Raw genomic sequence first — 19060 nt, 5'->3', positions numbered from 1 at the left:
ACACTCCAAGGGCCCACGTGCAGGGCTCACTGTGTACACGACAGTATACGCTACACTTCAGGAAGTGCTAGCTCAGCTCCCACGCTCTCTGGAGTCTTCCTGGATGAAGACTCCTCTGTACCCAGTGGCTCTGCCGTCCTCCCAGAGCACCTTACACGCATCACTGACCAAGAGCTGGGACTTGTATTTTAGCTATTTCCGCATCTCCTTAACTACATGGGGGAGGGAGGGTACCCTACTTGCTCTCTGGATCCCCGAGGGCTGGCAGGAAACCTGCTGTAGAGCCTGCACTCGCGGGTCATTCATTAACTAACCCTGAAACCCACTCAGGCCTGTATATCTCAACTGATAAGTCAGAGTCCAAAACAGGCCCCAGTGGCTGGGTCACAGCCTCCTTGAAGTCCCCTTCAACCCTTCCCAACATGTAAACACAGGAAGGAGAAGTTAAACAGGGAGGATTCCCTAACATCTGCGGAGGTTTTCACAAGGAGGAAGGAGGCAGGGCGAAAGCGCCCATGTGGTTTAGTATTGAACGTTATTTTCCTGGGGAAAAACACAAATTTATTCTTAATCTCCAACTGAACCCTAAGAGGAGGCAAAGAGGAGTTGTGAGCTCACAGGCTATCAGCATCACACGTGGTGAGGGGTCTGGGCTCACGACCACACTGAGGAGTGATGCAGGACTTAGACCTGAAGGGATGAGATCTGGCTGTGGCGCAAAGACTCCTCGTGGGACTCAGCGTCAGGCAGGTCGGGGCTCATATCCCAGCTTCAGGACCAGCTGCCTGACTGCGTGAGAAACAAACCTCAGCTTTCTCCTCTGCAACAGAGGTACCAGCCTCAGCCACCAGATGGGTGACTTACCTGTGCTCATCAGTAACACTGAGGGCGGCTTATGCATGACAGGCCCAGCAGCTCATCTCATCTCATCCTAACGCTATTCACCTGTTACTGCTTTCATTCAACAAGCAGAATACAGTGGGGCCTTGACTTACGAGTGTCCCGACTAACGAGTTCTTTGAGATACCAGCTGTCTCTCAGCCGATTTTTTGCATTGAGTTAATAGAGTAATTTGAGTTAACAAGCTCCTTAACGAGCTCGGTCTCTGAACGAATTAAACTCGTAAGTCAAGGCCCCATTGTACTGCGCTCTGACTGTGTCCTACATAGGCGCTGTGCCAACAGGCCAGCCAGAGGCACAGGCCCCCATTCTCAAGGTGTCTATGTATGATTTTCCCTCTGACAGATGAGGAAACTCAGAGATATAACCTTGCCCAAGGACACACAGTCAACTGAAGGGCTTGGATTTGGATTTAAGTTCATACCTCCCACAGGTGGTTCTCAATCCTGGCTGCAGCGAGAATCCACTAGAGAACTTTTTAATAATCCTAACGCCATGGCCTCACCCCAAACCAATGAAAACTGATTGCTGAGGGTGGGGCCTAGACATCAACTGATTTTTTTAGTTTCCCAGAGAATTCTGTGCAACTAGAGCTGAGAACTTTGTCCTGAACTAATAAATGCTTCCTGTCACGTGTTCTCTCATTTCTTTAATTGATGCTTTAATCTAAATGAATTGAAGATTAGCTCTGTGCCAGCAGTTTCCATGAACAGTGAATGACACTCTTTTAGATTTCGCTTTAAACTACTCTAAAAATACTATGAACGAAATAAAACTGGGAACAACTGCCTGATAATGTAACCTTTTCTAGTATCTTCCAATCTCTGGTTTCCATTAATCCAGATGGTGTGCCGATTCCTAACCCAGGTGGCTTCTAGAGCTCATCTGTGTGCCCTCTCCCTCCACTGGGCTGCACCCCCGGAATCCAGCAGGTCCCTGTCTTCTCTGGCACGGAAAACGCCCAGCCCAGAGCGTGGCACAAAGTGGCCTGCCCCTGTGCATGAGAAGAAACCACTCTTGCATATGGCTCCACGAGCAAGGGTCTACACTGTGCAAGCAGGCAGGGCCAAGCCACGTTCTGTTCATGTCCCAGGGCCAACCAAGAACATTCGCCAGGCATTCGCTGGGGATCAGGGATGACTAAGATCCAGGCTCTGACTTGAAGGCCTCATACTAAGAACAAGACACAAAACAAAACTGGACTTACGTGAGAGCAGACACAGAGAGCAGCATGCTTGGAGGAGGCCGCCTCTGCCCTGGGAGCCAGGAGGGCGTCCCGGAAGAGCTGAGCTGGGCCTTAAAGATGCGCAGACATCGAACAGAGGCACGCAGGCAAGAGAAGGGAGCATCTCAGGCAAAGGCAGGAACGCGTGCCTCAGTCCTCTGAGCCGAAGCCAGGGCCCAGGAGAGGGAGAGAAGCAAACCAAAGGCATCTCTGCATTCTGGGACCGCAGGAGCAGGGAGGACCAGTCCTGCCAGACCTCAAGCTACAGTCACATGGGGCCAGAGCTGTGACAGATTTCGACAGTCCACCGGCCCCCGTGGTGTGTGTCCTCATTCATAAAGCAGAGATTGGACTTTCACTGCCAGTAAACTTGCACCAAGGACAATGGGCTCCTGGGGGCTCACAGACACCCTCTTGGGAGAGGGCAGGTCAGCTGACCAGGGTCAGGACTGTGGTCACCAAGCAGGCAGCACTTCTGGGATTCGGCCCCAGGAAATCCTGAAATGTACACCATGCACCAGTACATGCGCCCACAGGTCATTTTATCATCAAAAAGCAGAAGGAAAACTACTTCCTTACTGTTAGACAAGTAAATGATTCACAGGGTGGAATACCACGAAGACATTCATAAGTGTATAAATTTTTAATTTTGTGGGAAAATGTTTTCTATAAGTAAAATAGCAGGATACCGAACTGTAGAAACATTATGCAATTTTATGTTTTAAATTCAAAAAAGTGTAAGAAAATACAGTAAAAAGGAAAAATTGGTAGTAGGTGTAAAAGTGGAGAGGGCAAAAATAGAATGATAGTTAAACAAAAAGAACCCTTAAGAAAACATGTAAAAATAGGTTCCTTAAAAAAAAAAAGTCATAGACACAACAGGTGTGGATGCCACATGTGCAATCAAACTAAAACCTGCACAGCTGTGTGACCCAGATCGCTAGGGAAAGTCTCCTCCCAATACACAGAACAACAACATAATCAAAAGGGGAAATATTTAGATTTTAACAGTTAAGGTAACAGATCTCTTTATTACTTTTTCAGGTTTACAGTCTATCCCTCATTCATTTAAGACTGTTTACTGAACATCTACTAAGTGCGTGCACTGGCTAGGAAAACAAATACTGGATTAAGATGCAGCCCCTGCCCCAGGAAGCTCACGGTCCACGGGGGTGGGGACGGTGTCAGCGCTGTTTGACAAGTAGTCTAGGAATGTGGATCCAAACAAGGACTCCTGAAGGACCCCAGGAGCTTGCCAGGCAGAGGAGCAGAAGGGGCAAAGTGACTACGTGAGACGGCTGGTTCAGAGAACCCTAAGTGACGAGCTTGGCTTTTGTGGCCACAGCACAGAACGGGAGCCGGAGTCCTGAGGTGGGCAGGTGGATCCAGAATGCTCCTGACACCACGCCAGGGAGTTTGGAGAGTATTCTGCAGGTGATGAGAACTACCATTTAGGCCAGGGGTCCTCAAACTACGGCCAGCGGGCCACATGCAAATACAAATATTGTATTTGTTCCTGTTTTGTTTTTTACTTCAAAATAAGATATGTGCAGTGTGCATAGGAATTTGTTCATAGTTTGTTTTTTTTAATATATTTTATTGACTTTTTACAGAGAAGAAGGGAGAGGGATAGAGAGTTAGAAACATGGATGAGAGAGATTGATCAGCTGCCTCCTGCACGCCCCCCACTGGGGATGTGCCCGCAACCAGGGTACATGCCCTTGACCGGAATCGAACCCGGGACCCTTGAGTCCGCAGGCCGACGCTCTATCCACTGAGCCAAACCAGTTCGGCCATAGTTTTTTTTTTTAAACTATAGTCTGGCCCTCCAACGGTCTGAGGGACAGTGAACTGGCCCCCTGTTTAAAAAGTTTGAGGACCCCTGCAATAGGCAACAGAATGACAAAGCATTCAACTCATCGACTCTAGGCATTCAATTCTCATGAAGTTGAACAGGGAAGGGGATGGAGAAAAATGACCCCCCAAAATGGCCAATGCTCCCAACTATTCTCCAAACCCATTCCCTCACTAGTCCGGGCACTAGTCCAGTTTCCCAGCCTGCCCTCCAGGTGGGCGAGGCCACATGACTAAGTCCCAGCGGGTGAACTGCAGATGCACTGGTTACCTTCGGCCCTTTCCCTTTCTTGGCTTGGCACAGAGCCGCCCAGAGGCCTCGTGTTGGAATCGCCGGAGCCAGGAGGTGGGGAGAACGTGGGAGAGCATGAGCTGGAAATACTAGTAAATGTCCTTTGTGTCTTAGCCATTAACCAATTCAAGTTTGTCACCGCAGCTAGCGCTCACCTACGGAAATACATATTCATGTGTTTTCCCCACAAACTGACCACCACAGGTGTGGATACCACACGTGCAATCAGACTGAAACCTGCACAGCTGTGTGACCCAAGATTTCTTCTGCTTTAAAAATCACTGCTCTCAAAGGAATTTTAAAGGAATGAAATCTGCTCATTCCAGGGTAAACGCTTAAAGTGAGTGAGCAGTCAGGTGCTAAGGCCAGGGCTGATCCACAAGGTGTTTTTCCCCGTCTAACTGGCCCCTCGCCCTTTTCTTCTTCCTCCTGTGGGGCTCCCTCCCACCCTGCAGGACGTGGACTGGGGGACTGAGCCCACGCCCTCTTAACCGCTTTCCCTGTATCTCCCCTTCTGGTAGGAAATGTGTCTAACACCCAAATCTGAAACCTAGAGGCTATTAGGACTTCAATCCTGATTACTCTTCCCTGAAACACCCTGTACACGGAGCCTGGAACTGGAAAGCCTGTGGCTGGAAGCAAAGGGGGATTAACAGGAAAGCTGGACTGTTTTGGGCCCAAAGCGGCGACTAGGCAAACCTGGATGACTCATCCCTCCACATACAGAACCTGACAGAAACCCTGTGACAAACCACAACTATTCACAACAAAGCATCAGCAAACTGGAACTGAGAAAAAACTCTCATTACACACCCAGCTCCCTGAGCATCAACAGGAACTAGCTGTGTGGCAATCCAGTCAGATGTGTGTGCACATGAACAATACGGGCCATGAAGAATGTAACGTCAGCTCCCTCAGAGATTCAGTGTTCTACAAACAGAACAGACAAGCAGCTTAGAACAGGCACTATTCAAGGTAGAAAACGGGGTAAGAGAGTTTAAACTGTGTTATTCCACTAACATTTTTTTCAGTAGAACAGATTTTATACCCACTTGCACCAAGAGAAGTTAATTTACTAGTAGGAAGTAGCTGGTGGCTGAAGAGCTGCTTGGCAGGAATGGGGTTGCCTGTGGGTTTCTCAAGGCCCCACCAACTCCTGTGCGCCCACAAAGCCCCTGCATGTCACCCTGAACCCCCCTCCCAAGGGCAGAACCAAGGCAGGCTGGCAAGGCACCTGAGCACAGATGCCTGGGAGTCCCCATAAAGTCAGTAGATTTCCCGACAGCCCCCGCACACGGGGGTGCTCCAAAACTCCTACGAAGAGCACACATTCTCCCTCTCCCCGCCCCCAAGGCGACCTTTTTCACAGCTGTAACATTTCTAAGGACGGGGCAGAGGCGCGGCAGAGAGCTCCGTGAGGCCTCTGAGGTTTCCCGGAGCACGGTCTGGCTGGTGAGCAGGGCATACGCTGCATAGGACAGAGACACGCGGTTCTTTCTTGGTTCAGTTCCCACCACTCCTGCATGCTCCTGCCTCCACAGTGAGAGTCGCCGCCCCCCACCCAAGGTGAACAGGAATCTCAATGTCAGCCCCCAACAGGCAGGGCGGCTGAACTTAAAAGGTTTCTTTGCTCAGATCAAAGAACTTTCCTTCCTCCCAAGGGAAGGAAACAGATCAAGCCCAGCTGGGAGACAGAACTGTTCCTGTTCCCTAAGTTCAACTCCTGCTGGAGAACTGGCTGGATCACAGGAAAACCAAGCGGGGCCTGCTTTTAATCAAGGCATTAGTAACACAAGAGAAACCGCTGGTGTTCGCCCTCAGGACGGGTTAAGTCCCTTGTTTCTGTTTGTCCTTTTCTGCTGCTCATCTCGACTGCGCCAGCATTTACTAGCATGCATGCATGCATTCATTCATTCACTCACTCATTCTTTACAGCAGCAAGCAGGGAAGCGATCCTAACAGATTCCAGTGAGCGCGCAGCACCAGCCTCTGTGCCGAGCACTGGACATGCATCGCCCCGGTACCGCCCATTCAGAGATAAGGAGACCAAGGTTTAAGAAAATGAAGCAGCTTAAGCAGCCTTCAGCCAGAAGGGCAGAGCAGCCACCTCCTGGCGCTACAGGCACACTCTCTGAATGCCCATCAAGTCCTCTGGCCTCACGCTGGAGGCACAGCAGACGCCTCCAGAACCCAGCTCTGAGAGGGGCAGGCCCCTCCGCCTCCACCGCATTAAACATCCAGAATATTTAAACACGCGCTGGACTGCACAGGCATGTCACACAGGACTCATGCCAGGCAGCCACTGCCCCAGCCCCAGGAGGAAGCGGGTCGGCCTGTCCACCACACCGGCCTTACTAAAGGCCACCTTGGCTCCTCCGCCCCCTCCCCCAGGCCTGTGGACAGTTCCCTCCAGCTTCCCTTGGCTTCACGTGCCTCATACTGATTTGGTTGCTTCTCAACCACCCCGTGCAGCTTTGTTACATCAACGAGAACAAAGGTCAAAAATAAAGTCACAGATTGTCACCTAAACTAAGCAGATGAGCGCTGAGCAGCAGAGCTCCCCACAGTGATGGGAAAGTACAAATCCGTGCTGTGCAACGAGGCAGCCAGTGGCCACGTGTGGCTGCTGAGCACTGAGATGTGGCCAGTGTGACTGAGGAACCGAGTTTTTCATTTATATGAAACTAGTGGCCTGGTCACGAAATTTGTGCACGGGGGGGGGGGGGGGGGGGGGGGGCGGTGTCCCTCAGCTCAGCCTGCACCCTCTCCAATCTGGGACCCCTCAGATAATGTCCAACTGCCGGTTTAGCAGACATCCCTCTCGCAATCCAGGACTGCTGGCTCCTAACCGCTCACCTGCCTGCCTGTCTGATTGCCCCTAACCACTCTGCCTGTCATCCTGCTCACCCCCAATTGCCCCCCCCGCCAGCCGGATCACCCCCAACTGACCTCCACTGACGGCCTGCTTGCCCCCAACTACCCCCCCCACCAGTCTGATCGCCTCCAACTGACCTCCACTGACAGCCTGCTTGTCCCCAACTGGCCCCCCCTGCTGGCCTCCTCATCCCCTACTGCCCCCCCCCGCCAGCCTGATCACCCCCAATAGCCCCCCCCCACCAGCCTGATCACCCACAACTGCCCACCCCTCTTGGCCCCTACCCGCCTCTTCCTCAGCCCCACCACCATGGCTTTGTCCAGAAGAACGTCTGGATGGTCTCCTGGGAGGTCTCCCAGTCTAATTAGCATATTACCCTTTTATTAGTATAGATAGAGTTCTGGTGCATGGGTGGGGGGCCAGCTGGTTTGCCCTGAACGGTGTCCCGGATCAGGGTGGGGTTTCCTTGGGGGGGGGGGGAGCCTGGGCAAGGGGCCTGTGGTGATTTTGCAGACCAGCCACGCCCCCATTGAGGTGGGGGTCCCCACTGGGGACAGTACCAGCCTGGGAGAGGGGCTGGGGCAGTTTGCAGGCCAGCCACACCCCTATGGGGTGAGGGTCCCCGCTGGGGTGCCTGGCCAGCCCGGGTGAGGGGCTGATGGCTGTTTGCAGGCTGCCCACGCCCCCCAGCGGCAACCCTCACCCCATGGGGGCGTGGCCAGCCTGGGTAAGGGGCTGAGGACCGTTTGCAGGCTCCTCCCTCGGCGGCCGGCCCAGGCGACCCAAGCCTCCCGCGTGTTCAGACCGGCTCCGTGGCCAATGCCCACAAGCCCCTCCTTCAGCAGACGGCCAGGGAAGGCAGGAAGCTTAGCTTCCTCCGTTGCCAGGGCAACCCAAGCCTCCCACCCAACCCAAGCCTCCCACCTGCTCTGGCAGGCTCTGTGGCCACTGCCATCTTTGTCCTGCTAATTTGCATATTCCCTCCTGATTGGCTGGAGGCATCATGGAGATATAGTCAATTTACATATTTGTCTATTATTAGTGTAGATCAGCGGTTCTCAACCTGTGGGTTGCGACCCCTTTGGGGGTGGAACAACCCTTTCACAGGGGTCACCTAAGACCATCAGAAAACACATATAATTACATATTGTTTTTGTGATTAATCACTATGCTTTAATTATGTTCAATTTGTAACAATGAAATTGGGGGTCACCACAACATGAGGAACTGTATTAAATGGTCGCGGCATTAGGAAGGTTGAGAACCAATGGTGTAGATTTAAACAGCTACATGTGCCTAGTGGCTAACACACTGGACAGCACAGTAGACTCTAGCATAAGCACCAACTGTGCCCCAACCTAAGACCCGAAATGACCAAACAGGGTGGCTGCTGAAGCCTGCGACCCGCTGTGGGACCAGGGACATGGGTACAGGAGGGTGGAGGCCACAGGACAGACATGTGAAACACAAAGCAAGCCCCTGCCAGCCCCACAGCCTCCATTCCTGCCGGCTCCTTCGACCAGAACACTCTTCTCCCCCATCTCGTTCACATCTCTGCTCAAATGTCACTTGCTCAGTGACACCCTCCCTGAGCACCCTACTTAAAATGTACCTCCCACCCTAACCCTCCCTCCCCGGGTACTTTACTTTTTACTTTTCTAGCACTCAGAGCCTGACAAGGGCCTTTCTTACAGCTGTGTGCCTGCAGCAGATCCCAGTGCCATCCGGTACTTTTATCTGGGGGAAGGGGCTTGCTGGCTGCTGCACCAGGTCCTGGGTACGTACCACCGAGGAAATGAATTCACTATTTGAGAAGTATTACTGAGTTCTGGCTAGGTGCCAGCATGGGATGAGTGAGACGCAGTCCCACAAGGGGCACCAGGCTGGGGGACCCATAGATGACACTGCACTAGGGCACAGGCGGGGAGCCAGGGAACCACAGGAGGAGAGCCCTCCACGCATGCTGGGATCTTGGATGGGTTCTCCTCATTTAAAGTGTGCGTGGCAGTGAGGGGCAGAAATGGAAACTTCCAGGAAGGGGTCACCCAGGCCGAGGGAGGAAAGGTGAGACATCTCCGCCCACTGGTCCAGAGGCCCCTCAGCTCCGACACTGGCCTGCAGACCTGCACTGCGCCGGCTGCAGCTCCTCTCCCCCTGCTCTCCAGCCCCTGTTCCCCAAGGCTGCTCCTGGCACAACTTACAAGAGGCGGTGGAGAGGCTTCTGTAAGGGCAGGGATTGGGAGCTGGACAAGTGCATGTTCCAGTCGCCGCTCGGCCATCTGGAACCCATGCAGCTGGCCTCTCAGCTCTCTCCAGTGCAGAGACAATTTCTACGGAAGCGCTATGAGTGCTCCACGGAGAGAAGGTGCAGGGCTGGCTCCAACAGGTGGCTGCTGCCTCCTCAGGGGGAGCTGCTGAGGCAGCTCGGAGCCCCTGCAGCAGCGAGGTTTAAACTCCCTCTCCTCGAGACAGTTCCTCAGCTCCTGCACAGACCTTCATCTTGTGCATGTGGAGCTCAATCTCCTTCCATTTTCATGGCTCTGTGAGGGGGTATCCTCAGCTCATTTTGCAGATGAGGACACCTCCCAGCGAGCTGAGTGCCTGCCTCACCCAAGACCACACGCCAGGAAACGCTAGGTCGAGAGAACAGCAGCCCGTGCTCCTTCCCATTGCACAGTGGTGCGTACACACGTGCACACACACCACCCAGCAGCTCAGATATTCAGCAGGTTTTCTGAATATCCCTGATGCCAGGTCAAAGTCACCAAGAACGTCAGCAAGCAGATTTTGTAGAAGTCACAGTTACAATGTTACACCTCAATTCACTGATAATTTTAAAATGGTCAAAGTAGCAGAAAACTAGTCAGGCAGAATAATGACAATAATAGAAAAGATATAAATGCCTATCATATGCCCAGTGCTTTACATCCATGTACATTTCCTCCCTGTTTAATTCCAACAACACTTTGAAAACGAACTTATTTCTATTTTCTAGGTAAGAAACAAGCTCAAAGACCCAAACCCTGTATCATCTTTGTATCCCTTGCAAGCTACTTGGCCACCCCTGCCTCTGTTTTCTCACCTAAATGAGAATTAACTGCAGTGCCTACCTGAACCCACCAGCTCTCAGTGCGGATAAAGAGTCACTCCGGTAGCTTCAAGCAAGAAGGGACTGAACTCCAGGAGTTAGATGACTTGGAAATCACTGTAAGGGCTGAAGTCATAAGCTCTAAATGGGGCCTCCAGGAATGGCTCCCTGGGTAGAGAACTTGCACAGCAGGGAGCAGCCGCGTCTGAGCTGCCCCTGGACTAAGGCCCTCCAGGGTGCAGCAGGTCAGGAAGCCACCACAGCTTGCAGCCACCTCACCCACCCCAGCGTCACACAGGATGCTGCTGCAGGAGAGCCTCACGCCTCCATGGCACCACTAGACAGCAGGAACCAGCCTGAAGGGGAAGGAAAGTGGTCTCCACCAAACTTCAAATCTCTCACACATGGCACCCAATTCACACCCAGAACCCCATGGCAAGGGACACTGGGAAATGCACGTGTTGAAGGCTCTGGCTTGCAGAGTGCAGGAGGAGCCCCGGAGGAAAACGGTCCGGAGCAGGAACGAGCCAGCCCACAGATCGGCCACACACTCTCTCACATGCTGCTGGCAGTGGGACAAGGTGACCACATGGAAGTCTGAGAACGGCACCTGGCGAGCACCCGGAGGCTCTGGCTGCCACACACCTCTGAAGGGCACCCACCTGCCCATAAGCTAACTCAACCCGCCCCCCCCCCCCCCCCGACAAAAGAAAGCACCGAGCACATTTCTCCCTTAGCACTGCTCATGTCACCTCCCACAACCCAGGTCAGCACAGGAACTGAGAGTCTGCTTGAGCGCTTTCACAGCAAGGGCTCTACAAGCCGAGACTTACTTTTAAGCCAGTGTTTCAAAATCTCTCATATAGCAGGACCTTTTTAAAAAGGGAACTCTTACGTGAAACCCCAACCAACAAAGGCAGAACACCGGGCCAGAAATCCAACCTGCATTCCTGGTCTGTGCCCAAAGCTTCACTGTATTATCTCGTTTGACCCTCACACCAACTCATTCCAAGCGGTACATGTCATCCTGTACCCCTGGGGATCACAGAGGTTAAGTGAGTTTCTTGATGTCACAGGTCAAAAATAGCAGAACTGGGGTTCAAACCTGGGTCTGAGCAGCCTCAGCTCTCGACCACCACACTCCTCGTCTCTATCTCTGGATTACAGCTCGATGCCAGGGTGAACCAGACATAGACGTGTCCCGCAGGGGCCCTCAGCCAGCCAGGAGGCAGACCGGGAAAAAGCATCATTACAGCTCCTTAAACACAGCCAGGTGCACCCCGCTCAGCCTCCGAGAGCTGTTCCCTCTGCCTGTCTTCCCCTGGCAAGCTCCTTCTTTGCATCTTGCCATCTCTCATCAGCAAAGGACACTTGGAGCATCTCTTCTGAGAGCTTAATAAACGGTTACACAAAAGAAGACGTAAGTGGTCAGAGCTAATCACTACCCTCCAGACCAGTGCAGATTAGCAGCCCAAACCCTGGGCTTCTCAGAAACAGCCATGTCCTGTGCAATACAGGCGTGCTACTGAGCTCCTCTCATAGCTGCTGCTGGGGCTTCCGCAGAAATACTGTCGGGCGTCTGTATAATATTTGTTATTTCAGTCCGTGTATGCTTAATTTCTAGTTGGTTCCCCAATATAAGATCGAGGGTCTTATTAGTTTTCATGTAGATCTCATTAAGTTTATCGGCAGCTTCTAAACAGTTCTTGAGAGACCTTAAAAGTGTGGTTCTGAACTCTATTTCTTCCATTGACAATTTTGTCCTGTTTCTTTGTCTCCGCATTTTGTTATGCTTCCTTGGTGCACCCCCTAGTGGTCTTTGTTCGCAGTCTTATAGATAAATCTTGATTGTTGTAGCTAATTCCAGGGAGGGTTTGACCTCCAGGCCAAGTGGCTATGAGAATCAGCTGTGTCAGCAGTGAGAGAACTTCTGTCCTCTAGGGAGGTGCTAATCTAGCCTTTGCCTGAGGCTATCCGGCAAATGCCTCTGTGCAGGGCTTGGGCGGGGCGGGTCGCACAGGATCAACAGGGTGGGCCGGAGAGAGCAGTTATGGCGGCTCTCAGTCCTGTCCCAAGGGGCTCTGCCTCTCTGAGTCCCAGCACCTGCTGCAAAGCTCGGAGAGAAAGCTGCACTCGCTCTGACCGAAGCCAGACAGTCCCGCTTCTCCCGTTTGAGTCTGGGTCCCTAAAGACTCGCCCGGATCTGGTGCTCAGAGTCTGCGACTCCCTCCCGATTGAAAACAACAACCGCGCCCTCCGCCGCCAGCCCGCTCCTCGCACTCCGCACCTCAGAATTTGACTTCAGCACTGCGCCTCCTCTGAGTGTCCGTATGCGTTTCTCTTTCCTCCTAGTTGTAGGACTTCCACTCAGCCAGCGTTCCTGTGGTTCTGGGTGATGTCCCTTCCGTTTTTTGGTTTCACTTTTGAAGTAGTTGTTCAAAGCAGCAAACTCCGGCGTTAACCTATGCCGCCATCTTGGTTCTCGAAATACTGACAACTACACTGGGCTTAGAGGGTCCCTCTATACAAGGTGAGGGCCCTGCTCGAACTGCATGACAGCAGTAAATTTCCTTCAAGGAAGCAATGGAATCCCAACATTTTACAACCTGCTAGCACAGTGGTTTTCAAAGGCTGGGTGATTCTGACCCCGCCCCCTCGCCCCCCACCCTCCTGGGACATTGAGCAATGTCTAAGGGCATTTTTCCACTGTCAGAACTGGGGCTGTGACAGGCAACCAGTGGGTAGAGGCCAGGGAGGCTGCCAAACAGCCTTTAGTGCACAAAAATTCATCCATCCCAAATGTCAACAGTGCCAACGTGGAGAAACATTGAGGTAACGCTTTCACTCGTGACTGACTGGAGAAGCACAATGTCGGGACAAGAACCAGAAAAGGCTTTAGGACACGTTTTTAGAAACGATCATGATTTCTATTGGAATCATAGGTGGCTACTACTTAGGTCTTGTCAAGAAGGGTGCTGGATGCTTTACCTATCTGATCTCTAACCTTGTGCCGTAGTTTTATGCTCCATTTAAGGCTCAGAGAGGTGAAGTAACTTGCCGAAGGTCACACAGCTAGTAAGTAGGAGAGCGCACATGGAAGCCAGCCCGCCTGACTCCTGAGCCCGTGCTCTGGACCGCTGGACCTCCGCCCCTGCCCCATAGGGTCTGGTCTGTCTTCCCCTCAGCAGTAAGCTCCTGAGGGCAGGGACTATCTCTAAGCTCAGAGTGGAGTCTGCCACAGGGGTGCTTATCACAGCCTGGATGAAAGAAAAAAATAAGAGCAAGAGCTGGGCCTGCACTTCCACTTGGCAGTGGCCAGGCCCAAGCCAGCCTTCCTGCTACTCGTCAGCTCCCTCTCCTCCAGGACACCCTCCTCAAGCAGCCGGAGTCACCGACAGGCCTACTTCTCAGGCCACAGGTTCCCAATCATCTCCACCCCTTCCTCCCCCCGAGCCCCTTTGTCCTAGACTAGCCTCCCACAGTCCTTCCTACACTTCCTTCTACAACCTAGAACTTGACTCAGTGAGAATAAGGAGAACAGACAGGCGCTAGGGTAAAGAGAGTCGCTTGGGCACAGGGGATCAAGTGAAGAAACAGAATGACTCAGAAGCCTGGGCTGAGAACCCCAAAGGACCTGCCCGCAACAGAAACTCACACAGCCTGCAGTCCTCTGAGTACCTACTGTGTGCCAGACCCTCGCTGTAAGTCCCCTGTAAATTTACTCACCTGTAAAATGTTTAGTAGGTTCCAAACATTTTGGGCCCAGAGCACTTTCCCCATCAAAGGAAATCTAGATTGACACTCTCCTCTAAGACTTGAAGACTCTAGGACAAAACTCACTAGACATGGCCCATGATATCATATTTGATTCATTTGTCATTAATATTCCACTAGCTTCCCAAAGGTACTTAATGATGGCTCACAATAATGTTTCAGCCATCAGAACAAGGATAAGGAGACAAGAACCAAGGAATAAAGCAAAGAGGAGACATCTGATTTCTGTGGCAAACAGCTGAAAGGATTTTCAAGCACCAGCAGCTTTAGAAATGATCTCACAGAAGAGGCTCCGAAAGAGAGAGAGACAAGGCAGTCAGGAGAATCGCAACAAGCAACTGAGACTTCAAGGCTTGCTCCGTCTGCACTGCTTCACACTTGTCTGGGTGTGTACTGTTCACACTTGTCTGGGTCTGTACTGTTCACATTTTGTCTGGGTGTGTACTGCTCACACTTATCTGGGTCTGTACTGTTCACACATGTCTGGGTCTGTACTGTTCACACTTTGTCTGGGTGTGTACTGTTCACACTTGTCTGGGTGTGTACTGTTCACACTTGTCTGGGTGTGTACTGCTCACACATGTGTGGGTCTGTACTGTTCACACTTTGTCTGGGTGTGTACTGTTCACACTTGTCTGGGTCTGTACTGTTCACATTTTGTCTGGGTGTGTACTGCTCACACTTGTCTGGGTCTGTACTGTTCACACATGTCTGGGTCTGTACTGTTCACACTTTGTCTGGGTCTGTACTGTTCACACTTGCCTGGTTCTGTACTGTTCACACTTGTCTGGGTCTGTACTGCTTCACATGTGTGAACCACTTCTGCCCCATGGACTACAAGGGGTAGAACCCTCATTTTGCAGACAAGGAAGCCGAGACAGAAAGCACAAGGGTGTCGAGGACAACAAAGGTAAGAGCACACCGTACGTGAACACAGCAGAACCACGTGCTAGGCACTTACTAATGTTATTTTAAAGATGAGAAAACTAGTTGAGAGAGGTGAAGTAACTTCTGCAAGGTCACATAGCTAGGACATGGGTACAGGTCTCTTGAATTCCAAAGCTAAGCTCTTTCCTCTGTGTAGCTCCCAGCCACCCTCATGAGCAAGGTTTCCCAAACTGGCCAAGAACCCCCAGGGATTCTGAAAGCCTATCCCCCGAGCCCTTCGCTGAGATCCTGATTCTGGAGCTCAGGGATGGATCCTGAGGAGCCTGAACAGGCACCCAGCTGGTTCCATAAGCAAGAAACGCTGAAACACTGACCTGCGTACCGGGGTCAGTGCAGTCACACAAACCGGAACTGCCACTACACCACCTTAGGCCATGGCCTTGGCAGGGAGAGTGAGTCTCCCCTAAAGTTCCTGGGTCCCCCTCCAATGAGGGCCATGGTTGAGTGATGCACTCTGAGACCAGGCACGCTACTCCTGGGAGCCCCATACCTGTTTGCCAGCACATCAGAGAAAAGGTGCCGACAAGACACAGCCCTGGTCAGAGGGCTCACTCAGGACAGGTCTGGGGCACATCTGCGAGGACCCCCACATCCAGCTGATGAAGCAACTGAGGCAGCGGCAGGTTAGCGTGCGTGCCCAGTCACAGATGCCTGATGCCAGCGCATCACACCATCTGAAGGAACACCCTGTATGCAGTGCCCAGCATGGGTTTTGCTGGGGGCACACACATGGGGCAGCCAGGGTCGACACAGGAATGTTCCCACCTGCCAAGCCCTGGGCCAGGGCCCTCTGAAGAGCAGCTGTGAACATATGGCCGCTCTGCACACACCCTCTCCACAGCCTGCGCCTTCCTCACAGCACGCCACGGTTTAGGAGCTCCCATTTGCTTGTGAGGCTGACTGTTGTGCCTGCTTCCACCGCCTGTAAGCCCGCCAACAGTCATTCCTTATTACTATTCCTACCACCACAATTCTCCCATATTACCTGCCAAGAGCAGAGCCTGGGACACAAACAGTGTTGAATAAAAACACGAAAGCACAGAGAATAGGCCAAAGCAGTAGGAGCTGTCCCCATGGGGCTTGCGGTGAGACACAGGGACCCCAGCAGCCATGGTTTGGCTCCTGGGTGACAGGGCACCATGGGGAGTGGGGTGCATGGCCTAGTCTCAACACAGGTGACAGCACACATCTCAGCAGTGACAGAGACCCAGAAATACCAGGCCTGGGTTATGCAAATGGGGGCTGGGGTGAGAAATGTGGGTTACTGACTCTGACATCAACCACATCAGCACCCTCTGGTTGGCCCAGGAGACACAAGGTATTAGCATAAAGGGCCCTTGAGAGCATCAGGCTGACAAAGGCTGCTGATTTGGTAACACGGACCATTGTGGGTCCCCCTCAGGCATAGCAGGTCAGGGGCGGAAAGTGACAACAGACTGTGCGAGAGCCAGGGACACAGAAGTGACAGCTAGCAGTGAGGAATCAAAAAGCAGCACCACCACAGACCAGTCCTAACAACACCCCACAGGACGCTGGGCTACTGGGGAAAGGCCTGATCACCTGCCTGACACAGGGCCTGCTCAACAGGGTGTCCTAACACGCACACGTTTCAGACAAGAACAGTTCAACTGGTCTGAATGCAACAACCCCGATCCTCTGGAGAAACAAAGATGGCATTACCTTGTAAAGAAGTTACTAAATGGTCCCAATTTTTTCAATTTACTTCCCTCTGCAATTTCATCAACACAGTCCTGCTGGTGTAGGTCATGGGTTTCCTTGATGGAGCTCAAGGTGACGTCAGTAAACTGCGGGTCATCGTCATTCTCCAGGGTCACGATGGCACTGGAGCTGCTCGTGACCATGAGGTCCAGGATGTCCTCATTACTGACGGACAGGGTGGTGGACAGCTCTGTGCCGAGACTGGACACGCTGCAGACGGAGACGTCATCACTGCGATTCAGGGCTTTGGAGGTGGGGCTGTAGAGCTTCACAGAGTCATAGCCCGTCCTGGGGAACGTGGAGGACTTGCGCACACTCTGCTCCCGCTCGGCGCTGGTGGGAGCTGGTGGCGCATAGGATGGCAGCGGGCATGCGCTCTGGCAGGCCCGCTCAGGGACTATCTCCGACTCAGACTGTTTCCTCTTCACATGGACCACGCTGCAGGGGACGGGCTCCGGGTTGCCGATCTCTAGGGTAGGAATGCCCGAGTCCACGGACTGTAGGCTGTGCTGGTCTAGAGCCCCGTGTTTCAGCTTGGACCCATACTCCGGCAGTGAGAGGGATCTGGGTGCCTTGAGATTCAAGTGTTGCAGGTTCTGAATGTGGTTTCCTGGCCGACCATCCAGGATGCCCATCAAGGCCACGCCATTTGTAGAGCTGGAAAGGTTTCCATCAGTCATCTTGGTCCAAGGAGAAACTAGGAAAAACATCAACACAGAAATTTAGGCAGTGGCTGTAAAAGCCAAAGACGCCACTCTTCCTCTGCACAGGGCGAATGTCCTGACACCCTTTAAAGAAGGGACCCTTGGAAGAAGTCCTACAGACCCACCTTTCCATTCAGGACCACATGCTAGTTTTAACATAAACTATCGTGATGTAAAATAACAGGAAAATACACAAACAAAGGATCTGCATAGATGATATGTAAAATATCATCTTTGCCATCCTCATCACCACCCACCAGCCACACCGCCAGCCCCAGGATAACCCGGTTGGCAGCATGAGGACTGTGCCAGGCAGGGGCAGGTTTCTGTTTTTTCATGTGTGTGTGTGTTTCTCGATGAACAGGCTGCCTCTGTTGGAAATGTGTGAATTCATAACCCACATATAGGACAAGGTTCTACTTGTTCTGAAGAAGGTAAGCTGTATATGCCACGTGCAGTGAGATTACCCCAACCACGCCCACTTTAGCATGCCCTCCATAAATGTTTCAGCCAGCTCACTCAGGACTTCACAGTAGGGCATGTGAAAACTGAGGCTCAGAGAGGTTAAGAAACAGACCCAAGATCACACTGTTACTTAACGGCAGGGCTGGGATCTATGGGACTAACCCCCAAGGAGGCCATTCTTAGTGGATGAATGGCTTAGTTTGCAGTTATAAAAACCCAGGTCAGAAGGCTGGCTCAGTGAAGATGGATAAACAGTAAAGGAAAAATAAATACCATAACCCTACGATAACCCTGAGTGGGAAGAGTCAAAGCCGCCACTGACACACACACACCCAGGGCCCTGCCGACAGTTCTCTGCTTAAGACGGGGGTGGGAAGAGGGGCTGAGAGATGCACCAGCCTGGACAGCACAGTCTCCAGAGGACTGAGGACCTGGCATATGTTATGTCACCTTCTACTGTCCTTTAAAATTTCAAAACTAAAGAGACCTGGTGCTGCATTTTAATCTGACCTATGGCCCAGCTGGTGTGGTTGAGCTTTGAGCTATGAACCAGGAGGTCACAGTTTGATTCCTGGTCAAGGGGACATGCCTGGGTTGTGGGATTAATCCCCAGTAGGGGGCGTGCAGGAGGCAGCCAATCAATGATTCTCTCATCGTTCATGTTTCTCTCTCTCTCTCTCTCTCTCTGAAATCAATATCTACACTAATAAAAGAGAAACATGCAAATTGGTGTAACTCCGCTATGCCCACCAGCCAATCAGAGCAACCATGCAAATTAACCCAACAAAGATGGCGGTTAATTTGCATACACAGGCACGGAGCGAAACTGAAGGCCCTGGCCAGAGTGAAGACTGAAGAGGTGGAGAAGCCAAGCCTCGCTGCGGCAGGACCAAAGGCCTTGGTCCTGGGTGCCAGAGGAAAACCGGTGCCGGCAACCAGGGGAAGGAAGGCCTATTGCGCAAATCTTCATGCAACGGGCTTCTAGTATTTTTAATAAAAATAAATCTGACCTATGGAGCAGAACAACACAGAGAACGGGACTTTGCCTGGGTTCTACTCCCAGCTCTACCATCCTGCCTCGGGAGAATGAAATAAAGCACCAGGAGAAAAGCATTCACTAGGCCCCGGCCCACAGCAGGCACTCTGTTGGAGCTGCCATCAGCAAACAGCGAGTAGCTGAAGGTTCTGGAGCTGACAGTAACAAGGATAACCACTC

At 52.2% G+C, this 19060-nt stretch overlaps 1 protein-coding gene across 5 annotated transcripts in view; it reads right to left on the bottom strand.

The window, feature by feature from the left end:
- Positions 1-19060, bottom strand: part of TBC1D14 (TBC1 domain family member 14) — an 81968-nt gene that overhangs the window by 56428 nt on the left and 6480 nt on the right. For all 5 annotated transcript variants that reach the window (XM_059676183.1, XM_059676192.1, XM_059676202.1 and 2 more), the window contains one exon: positions 16637-17372. In XM_059676183.1, coding sequence (XP_059532166.1) covers positions 16637-17355 — 719 coding nt within the window. In that variant the 5' untranslated portion in view covers positions 17356-17372. The remainder of the gene's footprint in view (positions 1-16636; positions 17373-19060) is intronic.

This window comes from Myotis daubentonii, chromosome 1 (genome assembly GCF_963259705.1).
Source record: "Myotis daubentonii chromosome 1, mMyoDau2.1, whole genome shotgun sequence".
NCBI classification, from domain to species: Eukaryota; Metazoa; Chordata; class Mammalia; order Chiroptera; family Vespertilionidae; genus Myotis; species Myotis daubentonii.
Note: the sequence above shows the minus strand (reverse complement) of the source record. Positions and strands in the feature narration are given on the sequence as shown.